Source organism: Apteryx mantelli, chromosome 21 (assembly GCF_036417845.1).
Source record: "Apteryx mantelli isolate bAptMan1 chromosome 21, bAptMan1.hap1, whole genome shotgun sequence".
NCBI classification, from domain to species: Eukaryota; Metazoa; Chordata; class Aves; order Apterygiformes; family Apterygidae; genus Apteryx; species Apteryx mantelli.
In genome coordinates this window covers 11,511,564-11,529,903 of record NC_089998.1, presented here as the reverse complement: position 1 = coordinate 11,529,903, position 18,340 = coordinate 11,511,564, and the positions used below count along the sequence as shown (strand labels likewise).

The 18,340-nt window shown below is 45.3% G+C and overlaps 1 protein-coding gene across 1 annotated transcript in view; it reads left to right on the top strand.

Annotated features, from left to right (window-relative positions):
• The window catches only part of LOC106493039 (discoidin domain-containing receptor 2-like), a 59,634-nt gene extending 42,475 nt beyond the window's left edge, over positions 1-17,159 (top strand). Inside the window, exons 8-17 of the mRNA XM_067309076.1 lie at positions 2,741-2,987; positions 4,233-4,325; positions 4,869-5,026; positions 5,251-5,446; positions 6,670-6,914; positions 9,612-9,733; positions 10,063-10,260; positions 13,178-13,412; positions 14,761-14,910; positions 16,166-17,159. Of these exons, the coding sequence (XP_067165177.1) occupies positions 2,741-2,987; positions 4,233-4,325; positions 4,869-5,026; positions 5,251-5,446; positions 6,670-6,914; positions 9,612-9,733; positions 10,063-10,260; positions 13,178-13,412; positions 14,761-14,910; positions 16,166-16,306 (1,785 nt within the window). The 3' untranslated portion in view covers positions 16,307-17,159. The remainder of the gene's footprint in view (positions 1-2,740; positions 2,988-4,232; positions 4,326-4,868; positions 5,027-5,250; positions 5,447-6,669; positions 6,915-9,611; positions 9,734-10,062; positions 10,261-13,177; positions 13,413-14,760; positions 14,911-16,165) is intronic.
• The last annotated feature ends 1,181 nt before the right edge of the window (positions 17,160-18,340 follow it).

Here is an 18,340-nt window from a genome sequence, read left to right as displayed (position 1 = left end):
CTCTGAAATTTTCCTGTTTCTAGTCTATGATTAAATCACTTTCTTAATCTTTGCTTCAGTAAACTAAGTTGGCTGAGCTTCTCAATTCCTTCACTGTGAGAGCCAGGATTACTTGTGCTGTTCTCTTCCAATCCTTTTTTTGCTTGCCAGTACTCTTTTGGAGGTGTAGAGGGTGGAATTGGATGCAGGCTTTCCATCAGACTGCATAGAAGAATGATACCAATTTTCTGCTTTTGTTTATGCTTCATTTATGAATCCTGTGATCACTTTTTTTTTTGCCAAAGGATAGGGAACCAATGTTCACCTGACTTTTAGCATGATACCAAAATCTTATCCAAAAGTATTGGTTTCCAGGATAGAAGTCCAATCCAGAAAGCCTGATTTACATTTTGTTGCTGAATTCATTACCTTGAAATGAGTCAGTCAGAGGACCCAGCTCACTGCGCAGTTCAGTTTAATTGAGAAACTGCCATTTCTGTTTGTTGTTGCTTCATTTTTTTTTTATTTTTTTTAAATCTTATTGCTAGTGATTTTACTGTCTCTTCGGATCACTGAAAAAGATAGTGAATAGCCTTGGACTGGGAGCATGTTCCTGCAAGGGGAAAAAAAAAATTACTGAAGAATGATGCCTTAATTTTTAAGATTGCAAAGTTTAAATCAAATTATATAATTCTTGAGTTCATATTCTGTTAGTTGGAGTCGCATGTTATAATGAGAATAAATCAAATGCCGTATAAAGATTTGTCATGTAAATGCAGCCTTCCTGATCAACCAAATACATAAGCTCGTAGAAATAACAACTTTGTTTAGTATTTCATGATAAGGCTGCTTTGATTAGCATAAATTAGCCTTAATTTTTAATTCAGTGTATGCTATTTCACCTTTGCATTTATTTTGTATAAGTTAGCTAGCCAGTAATCACTTACTTCACGATACATATCTTAATGTTAGTACCTATTAGCTTTATTCCAGTCCTTTGAACTTCCCCAATATACAAGGGAACGTTAAAAATAAATGTTATCAAATTTTGCAACTACATTGCAAATTACTTAGGCTTGCATATTATAGAGTTGGACTTTAGTAGGCAGTGCTTAACACCACACTCATAATAGTTGGAATAGAAAGTATTCCTGTTTCACTCCAAGATGTGAACATATCCAACTTCTGTCCCAAGCTGGCACAAGCTGTATTGCAGGCGTCAGGCTTTCCTGCCTTGTTACGGATGACTATACCTCCTTATTGAATAATGTTGCCTAGGCTTCATCTGTTCCCGATTATACTCAAATACCCTCTTTTTGTCTTTTTCCTGCTCATCAGGCCTCCCGTCCTCATTACCGCTTCACTCCTATTCACTGCGAGACGTCACGGAGGCGAAGCAATTAAGATTCAAAGCCGCACTTAGCACGGAAACTGTTGTTGTTGCAGTTGTTAATGCTGCGCAATGATTAGGAAATAATTCCTGGAGCCTTGAGGGAGGGTCAGACCACCGTGGCTGTGAAAATGGAGGGGCAGGCTGGGACGACCACTCTGGACTCTGAGGGCCACCTTATTCCTCTTATAGTTCCTGGCACTGGTGCTGTGGTCCAGATCTTCAGTATTTCATGGCAGAATCGAAACTGTCATGAAAAAAAAAAAACCCACACCCAAACCCAAGGACAACATTTGCATTAAAGTAAGAGAGCCAGGGTAATAGCATAAGGGATCCTTACGAGCCTCATCTCTTTGTGAAGCCCCCATTTGCTGGTAGGGTGCTGTGTGTTGGTGTTGATGGGCCCACGGTGCTGCAACCCGGGGTGACAGAGGAGCCGTTGGTCCCCTGCCTCTGTCACTTATGCCAGAGCCTCTTGGCTTGGGCACAGCCCAAGAGCAGGAAGGGGAAAGTTGCTACCAGCTCTTGGGAGGGTAAAACAAACCTCCCAAATACAGAGGTGTGAAGTCAGCCTGGAAGCAGCCTGCAAACTGCTTAGTCTGAAAGCAGACGGCGTGGAGCCATAACTTGGAGATACGTGAGGAAGCCTCTGTGTTAGTGAGATGTTAGCTTGGCGGCGTAGCGATGATGGCTTAAATTCCAGCATCATTAGCTAAGCCGGTGGTGCCGTTGCAGCAGGGACACCCTGATGATGTACTGAGCCACCAGGAGAGGCTGATGGGTGCAGGCTTACATGATGGTGTAAAGAAAACATCAATCGTTGGTTGTTTTCGGGGGGCGGGAGGGGGCAGCCACAGCAGAACTAGTGGTATGTATCAGTGGAATAGCTTCTCTGGCTTGCACATACTGCTTGGTAATTTTTTGAAGAAAATAGCTTACATTGCAGATGCCGTGGGCTTTGTAAAAGAGGCTGTAGAGCCCAGATATTTCCCCTCTTAGGATATATGTTCAAGGAGAATCGCTCTGTGAGGCTTTAGATTAATACAGGGTGGTATGTTTGGGGGTTTGGGGCTGTTTTTTTGTTGCTGTTGCATTTTTTTGGGGTCTCTTGGAGACCTTGCCAAGACTTGACCATTAATTTAGTTTTTGTGTGTAAAGTTAACAGCTGTTTCAGAATCACTTTTTGCTCAGACATTCCTACTGCAGACTTAAGGGTGGATGGGGCTGTCCTAGAATAAGTCACCCATGTTGATTTAAGAGTATTTGTACAGACAGCTGTTAGAAATAGAAGAGCTGCATGAACAGAAAATCACCAAGCCTTGATTTTTGGTTTCAGTGTATCTTCCCGTCTGGGCTGTTTCTTCTTGCTAGGTGCATTGTAACAACATGTTTTCCAAGGGAGTGAAGATCTTCCAGAAGGTGGAATGTCTGTTCAAACCACGCCTGATTGCAGACTGGGAGTCCGAACCTGTTGGAGTGGCAACTGTCTTAGATGACAAAAACCCCAGTGCGAGGTTTGTGACTGTCCCCCTCAATCAGCGCGTGGGTAAAGCCATACTTTGCCGCTTCTACTTCGCTGACTCCTGGATGATGATGAGCGAGATTTCCTTCCAGTCCGGTGAGTGTTCCTCCAGCTCAGAAGATCTAGGGGAGCATGGAGGGCAGAAGTGATGGTGTAGAGGTGCCAGTTGTGTGAGGTTAACAACAGTGCAGGGCAGCCTGGGGCTACCTGAAGGGGAGTAAGAGGTAGTACTGAGTGCGCTGCATGGGGTAGGAGTGTAATAGGGAAATGCGGGATAGCTGGGAGGCTGTGGGACAGTGCAGGGGTGGGGGAGGCAGCCTGGGGCGCAGAGCCAGGGCATGGCTTAAGGGGATGGTGTAGCCCATCAGTGGGAGCAAAGGGCAGGCTGAGTTGTGTGAGGAAGAGTGTGGGCGTGAGGCTGGTCAGGGTTGGAAGGGCAAGGCAGAAGCAGAAAGGGCAAATGTGCAGGGAGGACTTTCAAGCTGAGACTGATGCAGGTGTGCAGTAGCAGGACCAGGGGAACCAGAAATGGGATTATAAGGCATTTCTTTTTTGAGACAGTTGCTTGCTGCTTATCAAGTTGACTTTTACATCTTGTTTTTTTATGAATAATTAAATTACATCTATAGATAACTATAAAGCAAGCAGATTGCAAGTTTATTAAAAAGCAAGAGGCAGGACTTTTTTTTTTTTTGTCCTCCCCTCTCCTCTCTTGAGTCCTAGCTATAAGGTGGAAGTCAGTGCTGTTAGATGCTTGGGAAGACTCTGGAAGGCTTAGAGTCTTGGAGAAAACAACTATCGCTGAGAGCAAAATGCAATGATCTGGGTATAGCTTCCCACTCAGGAGAAGTGGGAACTATCCCTAAACAGCTATAATGAGAGGACAGTGCTGGAGTTTGCAGCTTGTTTCTGTCTTGTTGGTAGCAGCCCCTCCTGGCTACCCTCCCTGTCAGACGTGTGACTGTTGGTCGCTGTTGGCAGGCTGTTGGTCTGGCCTGGGATGACCGTTCTCATGATCATGCCAAACATGAAGCAAAGCTCCTGGCCTGGTTCCTCTTATGTCTGGCTGAGCTCTGGGAAGAGTCCTGTATGCAGTACGCCTTGCTGTGGTTGGGAAGTACAGGGCACTCGACTGAGAGGCTGTGGAGCCTCCGCTTCTCCATGCAGGAGCTCTGGGAAGTGCTGGCTGAGCAGATAAGTGCGCTCACACTTTGTGATCTGCTACGTGGGTCTCAGCCCAGCTCCAGCTGGGAGGCCCGGGGGCTTGGCTGGGATTGCACTGACCACTGGCGAAACAGGAGCAGAGACTGTTGAGCTGACGCTTTCCCTTCCCTGCCACAGACATGGAGAGTGTAAATCCCATTTTGGTGACAGTAGCCCCAACCACAACGGAACTCCTGGAAGCAGAATACAACGTCACCGAGGGGACCTGGGGTAAGGATTTCTGTCACTTAGCTGTGCCAAGGGCTTGAGTGTCAGGTGATTTCACCTTAACACCCTAGTTAATATGGTCTGTCCCTGTCTTTCTGGAGATCTGGGTATGGTCTGGTTATCGCCCTTGTACGCAGGGCTCCATTTTAGTCCTGTGAGCCTCAGCTGTTTCTTCCTCCCTCAACTGGTCTAGGCTGCCTCAGAGCAAGTGGGCTGAATGCATATGTGCAGCCACTGAAACTCTGAAAACTTTCTGCTTGGGGGTGTTGTCTGCTTTAACACAAATCCAGCCAAGGGATCTTTTCCAATGCTAAGAATGGTGTTTAGTTGCAGAAGTCCTCTGCACAGTTCTTAGCTCTGAACCTCCAAAATTAGAATTTCTGATTAAAGCAAAGTGTGAACACAACTAATGCTAATACTCAGGAAGCTGCCTAAGATCTTTTCTGTACCAGACTGTAGAAAGGAACATGGTTTTATGGGAGTTGGCCAGTGGATAAAACAACTTGTGCTTTGACTCCAGATTCTTCTTAATTCCTTTGATTGCAGAAACCACATCTTCTGTAACCAGCACCTGGATAGGAGAGAAAGCAGATGACTCTAATACCTCCATCCTTGTGGGCTGCCTTGTGGCTATTATTCTTCTGCTCCTGATGATTATAATCATTATTCTTTGGAAGCAGTATGTTCAAAAAAGGTTGGAAAAGGTAATGCAATGGGGCTGTTTGGCAGTTCAGTATTAAGTATTAACCCTAATGAGCTCTGAATTATGTGGAAAGCACAGGGCTTCACCTGTTCTGTCTAGTAGCTAAAACACTGTTTCTAGGGCAGGGGAGGATGCAGGCCCTACCCAAGATGTTACTGGAAATGGTTGCAGCTGACACATCACTCAACCTAGCATGAGCTCAGCAGTTTTTGCTCTTTTCCCAAGGCCCCGCGTCGAATCCTGGAGGAGGATGCCACAGTTCGTCTCTCCTTCTACAGCTACACCATTGCCAACAACCAGACCCAGATCCACCAGTCAAATCCCACGTATGAACGTGCTTTCCCACTGGACTTGGAATATCACCAGCCAGCTACACTGCTCCACAAGCTTCCAGAGCTCTCACAAAGTGCAGAGGATTCAGGTAATAAAATCATCAGTCTTCAGAAATTGCCCTTATTCTTTCTATTATCTTCATCAGCTTTTAAAATGTGCCTTTTTTACCCCCCCTGTCTGAGTAATCTTCTCTCACTACTACACAACACTAACTCATGGACCTGAGACAAATATTCTGGAGCCCTGACATTTTTTAGCACGTAGCTTTGGCAGATGGTGTATCAGTCTCCATACACAGCCTTTTATTGTTCTCTTTGAAGACTGTGTTGGTGTTAGTCAGGTCATCTTTTAGCAGCTGCTTTTAGCAATCACAGCAGCAAGTTGTTCGTCTCATCAGCCCCTTGGCAGTGATGTTGCTGCCTGCAGCACTCCGTGAGCCAGTCTGGACAGTCCTGGAGGAGAGGAAGGCCTTTAGCACCTTTCTGGCAGGAAGGGCTCTTTGAAATTCCCTCAGAAGAAGCAGAGGCAAAGTTGGCAGAGAATTGTCCGTGGTGCACTGGCTCCCAGACCCCTGGGAAGCTTTTGGAAGTGTTCCCTTCTGTATGCATCTGACAGGCTTTTGTACTCAGTAATGGCACTGCTGGATTAGTGAATGGAAGGGCAGTACCACGTTCCTCAAGCACAGATGGGTTGCTAAGTTATTCTATGCAGGGAAGTTGGTTTGGATCCAGTCAGGCAAGTTTAAAACAAAATGAATGTTCTGTGTAGTACTGACCATATATGGAGTTAAATACTGACCATGCAGGGAATTAATTATAAAGAGTTATTCCTTAGTATTTATGTGAGTAAGCTGTAAGAGGTAGGGTGAAATGATAACAGAGTACACAGAAAATGGAGACTTCAGTCAGCTCTTGTTGCAGAGGGAGATCTACAGCAAACTTGCCATTTCAAACAACATTCCCTGCCTTAAGTAAGAGGGACAGCTCATATTTAGGGTGAATCAGAAACAGGAAATCACTTTCAACTTAGGCCTCTGTGTCTGGGCAAGAGTCCTAGCTCATGTTAACTAGGTAGAGCAGGCAGCTGGTTAACATGGGGTCTGCAGGTGTGTGGCTTGTTCAGGTTTAAGCCTCAGTTAAAACAAAGCATGGTCCTCATCTAGATGTCCAGTGCTGCTGCTACAAGGTAACAGATGTGCAGCTAGGCTGAGATTCCCAGACGGTTGCAGGATCAAGAAGAGCGGAAGCCAGGCCATACTGGTTTTGAGGAAGCGAGAGCATTCAACTCCGGCTGTCTCTGGTTTCCCCTCAGTGTGCAGTGGGGACTATGCTGAGCCTGATCTGACCAAGTCCACTCCTCACCAAGGCTTCCAGAACAACGTTCCTCACTATGCTGAAACAGATATTGTCCACCTGCAAGGTGTGACAGGCAACAACATGTATGCGGTGCCAGCCCTCACTGTGGACTCACTCACCAAGAAGGACATCTCAGTAGGTGAATTCCCACGGCAGCAGCTACGACTCAAGGAGAAGCTGGGAGAAGGGCAGTTTGGAGAGGTACAGCCATTCTTTTCCACACCTCTCTCCAGTAAAAAGGAGATACCTGGCACAGCCAATCTTCTGAGCTGCCTGTCAGGTGCTGCTTCACACTTGGGGGCTGAGGGACCTACATGTCAGTATTTTAATACTTGCCTTTGCATTTGGGGAAAGCCAATGTCCTTTAAGATTAGGCTTCGGAGAGACCCATTCTGCACCCATGAGCTTGCTGCTTGGTGCCACGGAAAAGTCTTTTCCAACAGACGAGAGATTTGTGAATTTTGTTAGCTGTTTGCTCTCTGTATCCCTATTTATGACCCTACAGAAAGGTCCTGGGTTGTGAATTCAGACTGTTCCATGCTCTTCAATGGAAGTCTTGGACATCTGGTGGCTCTCACATTCAGATACCTACCTTTAGGCATGTGAGTTTGAAAGCTCTGGTAGTGACTCTGGCCAAGGCAGATTCAGCCAGCTCTAAAAATAGGTTGCACATTAAGAGGTGGAGGGTCTGACTGGGCTCTGCATGGGGGCCCAGGCCAAGACAGACATTTCCCAAGCGTTGTTGTGCCCTTGCATGTTTTCTTGGCATAGCTGCTTGCTCAATCCCCGGGTTGTGTCAGAAGCCTCAGGCAGCATAGTATGTACAGCTTGGTCATCTGCTGAGCTCTGATTTTACTCCCTGAACTCCTCTTGAGCTGAGGATGTTTCGTTTGTCCTTTTCTTCTCTCCCTACCGTACTACTGCGCTATCCCTAGTTCCCTACTGAGCCAGATCTTCCTCTCGCTTGCTCCCGCTCTTCCAGTATCTGTGTCTCTGCCCTCCCCAGCTTTGGCTCGCTCCCAGACTTAAATTCTACCTTTCTGTCATTTTTTGGCAAAACACCAGCCCTTTACTGCTCCCTCATTCTTCCCCATGGTGTGCCCATCTTTGTGTTCCTCCCTACTGACCTCACACTATCCCCTCCTTCCCCCCTCATTTCTTTTTGGGGGTCTCAGAGTATTAAAAAGCTGGTGACATCCTTTACCATCACCCCTGGCTGTCAGTGCAGCCCCTTCTGCTGCGGCCTGGATCCTGCCCCCATCCTGGATTGCACTCCAAAAGTAAAACAGTTTGGGTTTTTTCATTGTTTTGCTTCTGGTTTTCCCTTCCCACTCATTCCTTTCCTTATAATAACTGTCAAGAGTTCCTCCTCCTCCCCCTTTGTGTTGTCAAACAGCAGTGGCCAGGCTCTCTATCCCCATTTTCCTTGGAGTTTGATTCATAGCCTGTTCCTTTCCTCGCATCGCAAGCTCTTTCATCTTTGCACATGTACCACATTGCCTGCTGCCTTCTCCTTCTCGCCTTTGTAGTCTTTACCAGACTGTGTCGTCATCAAATGCTCTGCTCCACCGATGTGGCTTGGCATGCAGTCTTGCTTCTAGCAACATGGCTCATTCATACTCTCCTCACCTCTCCACTCAGAGCTCCCTTCGCTTTCAAGTGAGTCTTTTCTGCTCCTAACCACCCACTTCCTGGACTCAATGACACACTACTTCCATTTACACTTTGTGCCCCTAATGCCATGGCTCTGTTTCCTCTTCCAAGTTCGTACAGCCTGTCTCTGCTGGATTTTGCTGGATTTTGTGAATGACAGAAGAACAAGTCTCCTGACCGTACTTTCACCGCAGCAGATTTCATTCTTCATATAACTGCAGCAGCCTCTTCATACTTTTGTTTGTTCTGCGGCTTTGTCCCATTTTGTATACTGTCTCCTCTTTCTCCTCGCCATGCTTGTCACATACGCTCTTGATTGTTGCTTCATATAAAATTCATTAAGCTCCCATTATGTTCTCCTGCTGCACGTCTTCCTGGGACTGACACATCCAGTCTGCTCCCCTCCTTCATTCCCTTTTCCTATCCCACATGCTCAGGTCTGTCTACTTTTCCGTATTCCAGTATCTCTTGTCTTGTTCTCCTCTTGAATATGCGTTTTTCTTGAGAAAAGCTTTTTTCTCCTTTTTTTCTTTCTTTTTTTTTAATAAAACCTTAGCAGTAATTTCAAGTCTTAATTCATTTATTTATTTTAAGAAACTTGGGATTCTGTGCTCTCCTTGGAGAACTCCTTTGAATACATTCTCAGTTGAGGTGTTCATGTCACAAGCATTTCTCCTGTTTGGAGTTTGAGGACTTTGGAGTTTTGCCTGTGATTTCCGGACACTCCTCAGTTAAGTCGGAGCGGTGACTCAAGCCAGACTGCAGACATCTGACAACTTGGGGGCATGCTCACTGTACACGTATGGCTGGTCTGGCGTGCTGTACATGCCAAACCTGCTGCAGCCGTGCTGTTTGTCTGCACATATAGAGTAAAACAGAAAACTTCAGGCATAGTGGCCTTCCTGAACATGTTCAGTGCTTGTTCAGCAAGTCGGACCCCCAGTCGTGTACTGTACCAGCAATCTGCGTGCATGCAGTAAATTCAGTGTGTTAGGGACCCATCAGGGTGCAGTCTGTGTCCTTTCCTACATCATGGACTATGTAGTGTTAGCATGTTCTTTTTTTCTAGGATCTAGGGCCATCCTATGGGCTGTTTGCCATCACAATAAAGAATTACCTTCGTTAGGTCATTCATTCAGAGTCATTGTGCCAACTGTGACCAAACATGGCTCAATGTGGCATCGTTTTCCTCTGGTTTTCTCCTGATGTGTGCTTTCATAGTTGCCACTGCTTTCTGCCCTGCAGGTGCACCTATGTGAAGCTGATGGCCTGCTGGAATTCCTGGGAGTCTCTTCCACAGAATTCACCCGCCAACCAGTTCTAGTAGCAGTGAAAATGCTAAGATCAGATGTCAACAAAACAGCCAGGTAAGCGCATCCACAGTAGCAGCCATCTGAGAACGAAGGCCAACATTTTCCACGCAACAGTTTAACACAGATTAACCTCAGTGACTTCTGTAAGCAGGGAGTTGAGAATAGGAATAGACATAACATCTATTCGTGAAATGCTGCCTTTGTCCCCTTTGCTGGAAAAGGGTGGATATTGCCCACAAGCACAGAACCATCTTTCAAACTTAGGTTGCACAGATGGGTTACTGTCTCTGATCGGGGATTTCTAGCTTCCTTACATGCTGCTTCTGTTTTCCTTAGACAAAGGAATAGCCTAGGATTCAAACCTGTGTTTTCTATTTTATAAGAAATGATTTCCTGAAGGAGATCAAGATCATGTCGCGGCTGAAGAACCCAAATATCATCCGACTCCTGGGCGTGTGTGTGCGTGATGACCCGCTGTGCATGATAACAGAGTACATGGAAAACGGAGACCTCAATCAGTTCCTGTCGCAGAGGGAGATTTACAGTAAATTTGCTGTTTCAAACAACATTCCCTGTGTCAGGTAAGAAGAGCAGCCCATGTTTAGGACTAATCAGGAATACCGAGCTACCACAGCTTCATCTGCTGTGCCTTCCAGGGAGTCACCTTCTCCCAGCCTGGCCATCACTACAGCATATATTGTGGGCAACAGTCCCAGTTTGAGTGGGAGATTGTTTTAAAGGCTTCCAGAGGTCCGTGTTCCTGTGAAGCATCCCTGATTGTGGGTTGTTCTGGTCACGGTGAGCACCTTAGCTGTTTTGTTACCGACTTAACCATCTCTTTACATTAGCCAGCTAGCATCAAATATTTGATTAATATGGCAAACTAGTTGTGTTGGGGTGACAGTCAAGTATTTCTCCTAGGCTTTTAAAGTGTTTCTTTGGTTCCAGGTGTTCTTTTTAATTAAAAAAAAAAAAGAGAGAGAGAAAATAGAGGGGGAGGAGGGGAGGAGAGTTGAGTGTAGAACCTTGCTAAGGAAAGATTTCATCAGCCAGCTGAAGGAGAACGCTTCTCTGGCAAAGAAAACAGTTTTCTGTCAGCACTGGCACTAATCTCTCTTGTGCAGAAAGATTAAATCTAGCTTAAAACCATCTCCACTGTTGCAGAAAGTCCTTTCCTTCTAAAGGAGCATTTTGTGTAGGATGAAGACATTTATTCTGCTCAGTAAAGAGACCTGCTCTGAGAATTTGCTGCATTGCTTAGCCCTAGGCATGTACCCCGACAAATTTTAAAGATTTATTTATGGTTAAGCAGCAGGGCAGAACAAGTTCTGTTGATGGACTGGACAGGAGACGGCTATATCTTACCATGTCTAGAGAACGTTGTTTTTTCTGCTGGTAGCTGGCAGTGGGCAGCAGCCTTGTCGGGGAATGTTACTCTGGCGTCCTGCGAGTCATGATATACTGGGAACTATGGGATGGGAGAGGATTTACATCTGTGTAGAAACCTGTTCCTGCTCTCTCCAGTCTCTTGTCCCTTCCACACATCCACAACAACTTTCACCTTTAGGCTTAGGGCATTTACCTGGTCAAAGCCTTGAACTATCAGTTCTTCTTCGTTCTGCTCCTGACTTGTCATATGATTTTAGCACTGTCGCTCACGTTCTTCTTTTTCAGTCTCTGTTTCCCTTTGGTCCAACCTCTGGTTTTCCTGTCTCTGTCTGATCCTTCACCCCATCCTTTAGTGTTTCCTTTTATCCCATCTTTCAACTAAATATAGTTTCATATTAAAGAAATCTTGTATCACTAGCTCAGATGTTTGTCTGTATAGGAGGTGTTTATTGAAAGTGAAATGAATCCCCCAGCCAAAAATTGCAGCTTGTCTCTACTAGCTCCTGTGGGTATGTAATTCACATGGCAAAGTCCCAGCGTCTCATCTATCACTGAAGCCTACTACTTCATGCACCAAATGTATGACCTGTCTGAAGGAGAGGGCTGGTCACCGTGTTTCTTAAGCCCTTATGGTTCTTAGGTGTTTGAAGTGCATCTCTTACTGTCTCTATGGCTATCTAGCAAATCATGAAGACAAGTGGATGGTCTGCTGAGAAGTATCGCCTGACCTGCCCTTCTTTATGCAGGGCAGCAGCCATCAGGCACTGCAGATCTTGCTGAGCAGAAGGGCAGGGAGCCAAAAGGTAGTTGCTGACAGGACCTTGCAAGGATGCAGATGGAATGATGGGGCTGCTCGAGTAGCCTGTGCCAACCCCAAGCAGGGAGACAGCTGCAGCTGAGCAGGAGCATGGTAGAAGGTAGATCCTGGAGGCTTTGCCCGGTCCCATGCAGAAAGCTGATGACCAGGTTAACAAAGCACAAGCAGGTGGCAAAGTTGCTTCTCTGGAGGAGACGACAGGTCTGCCCAGATCAGGAGCAACATTCAGCTGACTGTGGGCCTGGCCGAGTGTCGCCTGGCTGGGTTGTGGTTTCACCATGCTCCAAAGCTGGGAGGGCAGCGGTACCTGGGCCTTCCTGATGGTGCGCTGTCGGGGAAGAGGCACTGCCTCTGAATCGCTGCAGCAATAGCTTAACTGTAGTTCAGAATAGAAAGATTAGATATATTGTCATTAGATAATTAGATATAATTTAGGTAACATGATATGCATTGCTTTTTTTCATTGCCACCGAAACACAAAGAGGAAGAGAGTAAGGCCTCCCTCACTGAGCTTTATCAGAGAATTATGAACTGTGAACAGTTTATTCATATTAGATTTCTTGTGATAAATGTTTACGTGAAGTGTTCGAGTGTGCAAAATGAGCAGAGCATCACAAAAAAGCGGCATGTGAAGAATCCTGAAAGTCAGATGGTCAGATGGTTCAGCCAGTGTATCATGCAGCTTTATTAATATTACCTTCCTTTTTCTAATAAAAGGAATTACAAATAAAGTTATAATAGATGGAGAATACATTTGTTTAAATACTTAGTAGTACTAAACATATAAAACAAGAAAGGTAAGCTTGCTTTAATGTTATGTGGCATACTTAGTGATATTTACAATTACAGTGTTTGTGAAATACTGAATTAAGTAATTTCTAAGACATGAGATTCTGATCTCATGATCATGAGACTGTAGAATTTAATTTTTCCTGGCTCTCTGAAAAGTTGGTGCTATGATGCATAAACTCCTTGCATAGCTGCTCCTTGTATGTGGAACCAATGAATTATTGCTTATGAATTATCAAACCTCTTTCAGGGACATCTGTCTGTCCTTGCTTGGTCAGCTCAGGGACTTGGCCTAGCCTGACAGATCGGGCTTTTAATGCCCTGCAACCGGGCAACTTAGTTTTTTGCCTTAACAGTGAAACTAAGTGACAGGATAACACTGTGTCCCTGTGGTCCATCAAATGCAAGGCCTCAGCAGTGGGTAATGTCAAAGAAGAGTTGAATGCAAGTAACACCTCTACTAATTTCCTTTCTGTTTGGTTTTTGTTTTTGTTTTAATGCAGCTACTCTAACCTGCTGTACATGGCCACCCAGATTGCCTCGGGAATGAAGTATTTAGCATCTCTGAATTTTGTGCACAGAGATCTGGCCACTCGCAACTGCCTGGTGGGGAACAACTACACCATCAAGATTGCAGACTTTGGCATGAGCAGGAACCTTTACAGTGGGGATTACTACCGCATCCAGGGGAGAGCTGTACTGCCGATACGTTGGATGGCCTGGGAAAGCATCCTTCTGGTAAGGACTGTACAAAACAATTCTCTGCCCGCTTTGCTGGTTTTCACTGTGCCCCTGAATGAGTAACATATCTGTGTACCAGCCCTTACAGCATCCCAACATATGGTGTCGATGACCCCTGGTGAGATGTCCTTGTGCCAGGCGTATCACATCTCCCGGAGAAGGAGGGTGCCCTTGCAAATACAATGCAGCACAGACCATCCACAGCCTAATTTCTGTTCTGTTCCTGGCATACATGATTCCTGCTAGAATGTAAACAAGCTGCCTTTCTGTGCCTGTTTCCCAGCTGTGAAGCTTAGAAGGGCAGGGATAAAACATGATGAGTTTCTAGTGCCAAGTCTGGTTTTGAGGTTGGGATTTTATTTCATGTTTAAGGGTCCTACTGTCTCCCCTTAGGAGATGGTTTAACAGCAGAACAAATTCAGTCCAAAGGCAGTTCCTTAATATTCAGCTTGATAGTTGCTTTTCAAACTAATCAGTGTGATCATCTACCTATATTTTTTTTACAAGTACATAGCAAAATTGTAATTACACATCATTATAAAGGCTGATATATTGCCTAAGCTTTTCTGAATTCACCCCACTGTCCTGGTTACAGCTTCATCTAAACTATAAATCACTTCCATCTTCCTTGTGTTAACATCTTCCAAATATTTGCAGACTACTAGGGTTGCCAGATAAGCCTGAGCAGTCTGGGTTTTGGGTGTTTTCTGACCAAACAGGCCCTCCGGCCCCCTGATTATTTTGTCTGCTGTTTTGTGACTAATCCTTAGCTTCCCGTTATTTCTCTGGAAACACATTGCTGCAAACACAGCAGGTCTGGGCATATTTTTGCTAAGGCAGTGAGCAGACTGTCACCAACCTTTTCATGTGCAGAGACCCCAATTTTTGCCCTTCCTCCTCTAAGACATACAATCTAGAGTCTGCTTTCACCCCTAGCATTTGGCTTCATGTTCAAAACCTTCTCCGTGCTGCCCTGCTGTGTTGCAGGGGAAGGTAGGCTGCAGCTATCCCCTTCCCCACCCTAGTCCACGTTGTCCTGCTACTGCTGCAAACAAATACATACTTTTTCCCCTGAAGAGGCACAGTAGCCTCTGGCTTTTCCCTGAGACTTGCTCCCTGTTTCAAGGGCTCTGCCCTGGTGAAAGTTGTACCTTCTTAGAGCTGTCTGGATCCCTCTGGGCATTGCTGAGAGCAGGTCACCTTGCTCTGCTGTCTCTATGGAGAGCCTTTTCCCAGGTACAAATGCTGTGTCCTTGGGTTTGGCTGCTGAGAGCTTAGATGGAAATGGCTTTCCCAAGTGTGTACTGTGAGCAAAGCAGACTTACAACATGGTTTCTGTTCACAGGGCAAGTTCACCACAGCCAGTGATGTCTGGGCATTTGGGGTCACCCTCTGGGAGATGTTCATACTGTGTAAGGAGCAACCTTACAGCCTCCTCTCAGATGAGCAGGTCATTGAGAACACAGGCGAGTTCTTCCGGAGCCAGGGCAGGCAGGTAAGAGAATGCAAATATGACTTCTTCGCTTGCCCCCATTGCATCTGAGTGGATCTCCCAAGGGCTTTCCTGGTGGCCTGACATCCTCTGCAGAGGTCCCTGCTTCTATTCCTCACCTTTTCAAGTGTGTCCCAACTCTCCCATCCTTCATCCAGGCTCACTGCACTGGCTTTCCTCTCTTGGAGTCCCACTGGAAGAACCTCTTGGCCCTGTCCAGTGCTTCTTCCTTATTGTAAGCTACTTCCATTTCAAGCTGCCTTTGATGCAGTGTTCTCCTTAGCTTCCCTGGGCTCTCCTATACAATCCTTTTGCTCCTTTCCCTTGTCAGATCTCTCCTGTTAGCATTTCCTCTGAAAAATGAGGAAGCGCTTAATGAGTTGGGAAAGGAGGAACTGTTAGTGCCTATGAGCTGGATATTCCCTCTACGATCTCCACACATGCCAAGATGCCTCTGACTATCTCTAGCTGCTGAGGGGCTTTTCTGTGTCATTACCTATCCTCTCTTTCTAATTCCCGGGCACGACTGTGCAGTCTACTACTGCTACCTTCATTCCCTTGAATCAGTGAGGATCTTTGATATCAGTGATGGTGCTAGATCACACACAGACCAGCACCTTGGTACTGAGGATCACTCTACCCAAAAAAGTGGAGTGCCTGTTATTTGTCGATCTTCCAAAACTCACTTTTAGCAACAAACAAATTAAAGGAAATAAAATAAAGGAAGGTTTTATTCACTATCTCCCAGATACGAATGATTTAGTGAAGAAGCTAAAAGATGAGTGTATTGAGAGAAAAATAAAAAAAAACTATTTTTGCCAACCTGTGCCTTAGATAAGCTCTAAAAGGTTTTTTTTCTGTCTCTGCTAACAAGCTATCACGATGCTTAGAAAGCCTCATGGGTTGTCTACGGTGAGTGAAAGTATTTGGATTTTATTGTGGTAAATTTGGTTTTGGTTTGTGTGTTGCTGTCACTCGGAAGAAAAATTCTCTAAAATGTTTGTTTCTTATGGGACAAAGGACTGTTTTATGACCAGCTCTGTCATCGAACACGTTGGCAAAGTATCTGCTGTGCCATTTGAGAGATGTCAAAGTTTCATCCAGACTTCACTTCCAGATTCATGCTTAATGGGTTTTGAACATTGCATGACTGATGTGTGTCTTGTAAAACCTAAAATGAAACTATCCTTTGGTTTTAATTGAGTAAAGGTTCAGTTCTTTTAACAAAATCACTGAAAGAGTTGTATTTTTCTTCCAGATCTATCTCTCCCAGACTCCTCTGTGTCCTAACCCTGTGTTTGACCTGATGCTGAAATGTTGGAGCAGGGATATTAAAGATCGTCCCACTTTTGACATGATTCACCACTTCCTGCTAGAACAGATGGAATCAAATATTTGACTCAAGAAAAGGAGACAAACTGTGGAGAACTGAGTGACTTTGGTATCTCTCTTTGCCTGTACCTCACGGGAAGATGGTCAGGCCACCTTGCTCTCCTCCCTTGACTGTAATCTATTTAAGTTGAGACGTCCATGGCAGCTGCTCATTCTATTGGCCATGGTCTGACACACAGGACCAGAGGATCTCATTTGGTTGAAAAATCATCTCCTCTTCTGAATCATTTCCTGGGAATACTGTGAGAGGGATTTTATTAGATGCCCATACACCTTTGGGCAAAACGAATGAGTAAAACTTTGCGAGGGACTTGGAGCTCTCTCCTGAATGGAATAGAAAGCTACCGGTTGGTTTGGGAGTTAGGATTCAAGAAAACATTTGTAGAAGCAGTCTTCTAGAACTATTCCATTAAATCAAATGGAAGTCTTGTGCACATTAGCAAGTGTTTCAGTTTGCTCTTGCTACAGACAATAGGTATAGTGAGAAACTAGAAATGACTAGAACTAGGAAATGGTTTAACAGACTTGAGAACTGATGGAGCTGGATTTAGCAACCCTTTGGAAGTAGTTTTACAAGGGTCTACGGAGGATGCAGATAGAGTCCAAGATCATGTTCTTTTTTCCTGTGGTTGTTAAGCACTGCTTTGGTTATATATGTGCATTTTCCCCACACTGGATTTTTTTCTAAAAAAAAGGAAAAAAAAATGAATGTTGAAGGTCGCCGGAAGGTCACTACAGTAGATCTTCTTTTGACCTACAAATAAAGACTAGGGTAGGGAGTTTGTATTGAAAAGTAGCTGATACTGTACTACTGTCACTATGTAGATTTATTAGCCTAATGAACTTGTAGCCACAATGGACTGATGTGCAATTAATCCTGTATAAGTACCCATTAATATGAGACCTCTAAGTCAGTGCTGTTACACGTGCAGAGGGACTTGCCTTTGGTGAAACCGAATGGCTGAGCGCAGAACCGGCTACGTCCCTTGCCATAGCTCGTGGGAGAGGAAAAGGAACAGGGTATGTGTTGCCCCCCCAGCCCACGAGCGTGTACACACACATGCGCGCGTGCGCACACACTCCTGGCGTCGGTGGTTCCCCTTCAGGTCTGCAGGACTCTCGGGGGCAGGTTGAGCTCGAGCAGCCAGGCAGATGCGCTCGGCCCAGGCTCCTCTATGGCCGTGATCAAATCTGGCATCAGGAGGTGGGACTGACGTAGCCTCTTGGTTCTGACCAGGGTGGGTTTGCATGTTATTTCAGATGCTTCCTGCTCAAACGAGACAATTTATTCATTGAATTGGGATTGTTTTTTCATTTCAGTTATGTCACAAACGACTCATTCTGCAGAGGTTTTACAGGGCTCTGAAACCCATTTGGCGCGAGTTAGAGAATTCAGCTAGTTCCTACAATAAATCCATTGTGGATTTGTCAGGTGCCTGGGGAATACTCTGCTATACCGTCCCTAATTGTATAACAAGATACTTCAGGACCAAACCAAATATTTCATAAGCTGGGAGAAGATGAAAGTTCAGCACTTGGCTTTTTAAACAGCATTCAGTGTAGTGTATATATTGGATAAAGCTTGTAAAGATAATTTTTATCTTAGTCACAGGCATAGTGTGAATGGTTGTCTGAGCTAAGAGCTCTGTACGGGGACGCTGCCGAGAGAAGGAACGTTGAAACGGTTATAATAAGATAATTATGACTGTTACATTCAAAGAAAAAAACTGTTTCTGAATTGGCAGGCGCCAGGATTGTGTGTGTTATGTCCATTTCTGCTGTCCGGGCAGAACAAATTCTGTAATGAAGTTGCCCAGTTGCAGCTCACTCGCATATGACTGTATCCAGATTGTCGCGTTCGAGATCCGGTGTGAGATTCATCTAACTGCACGAAGGTGTCGCCATCCGAGCTGGTCTTCTGAGCTCCCTTTACTTGATAAAGAGTCAGAGAGTACAAGTCATCTCATCCCCATGGGAGGGCTACACCATGTCAGGTGAATCTCACTCTGAAAGTAGGTATTTTTCTCCTGTGACTTGAAGG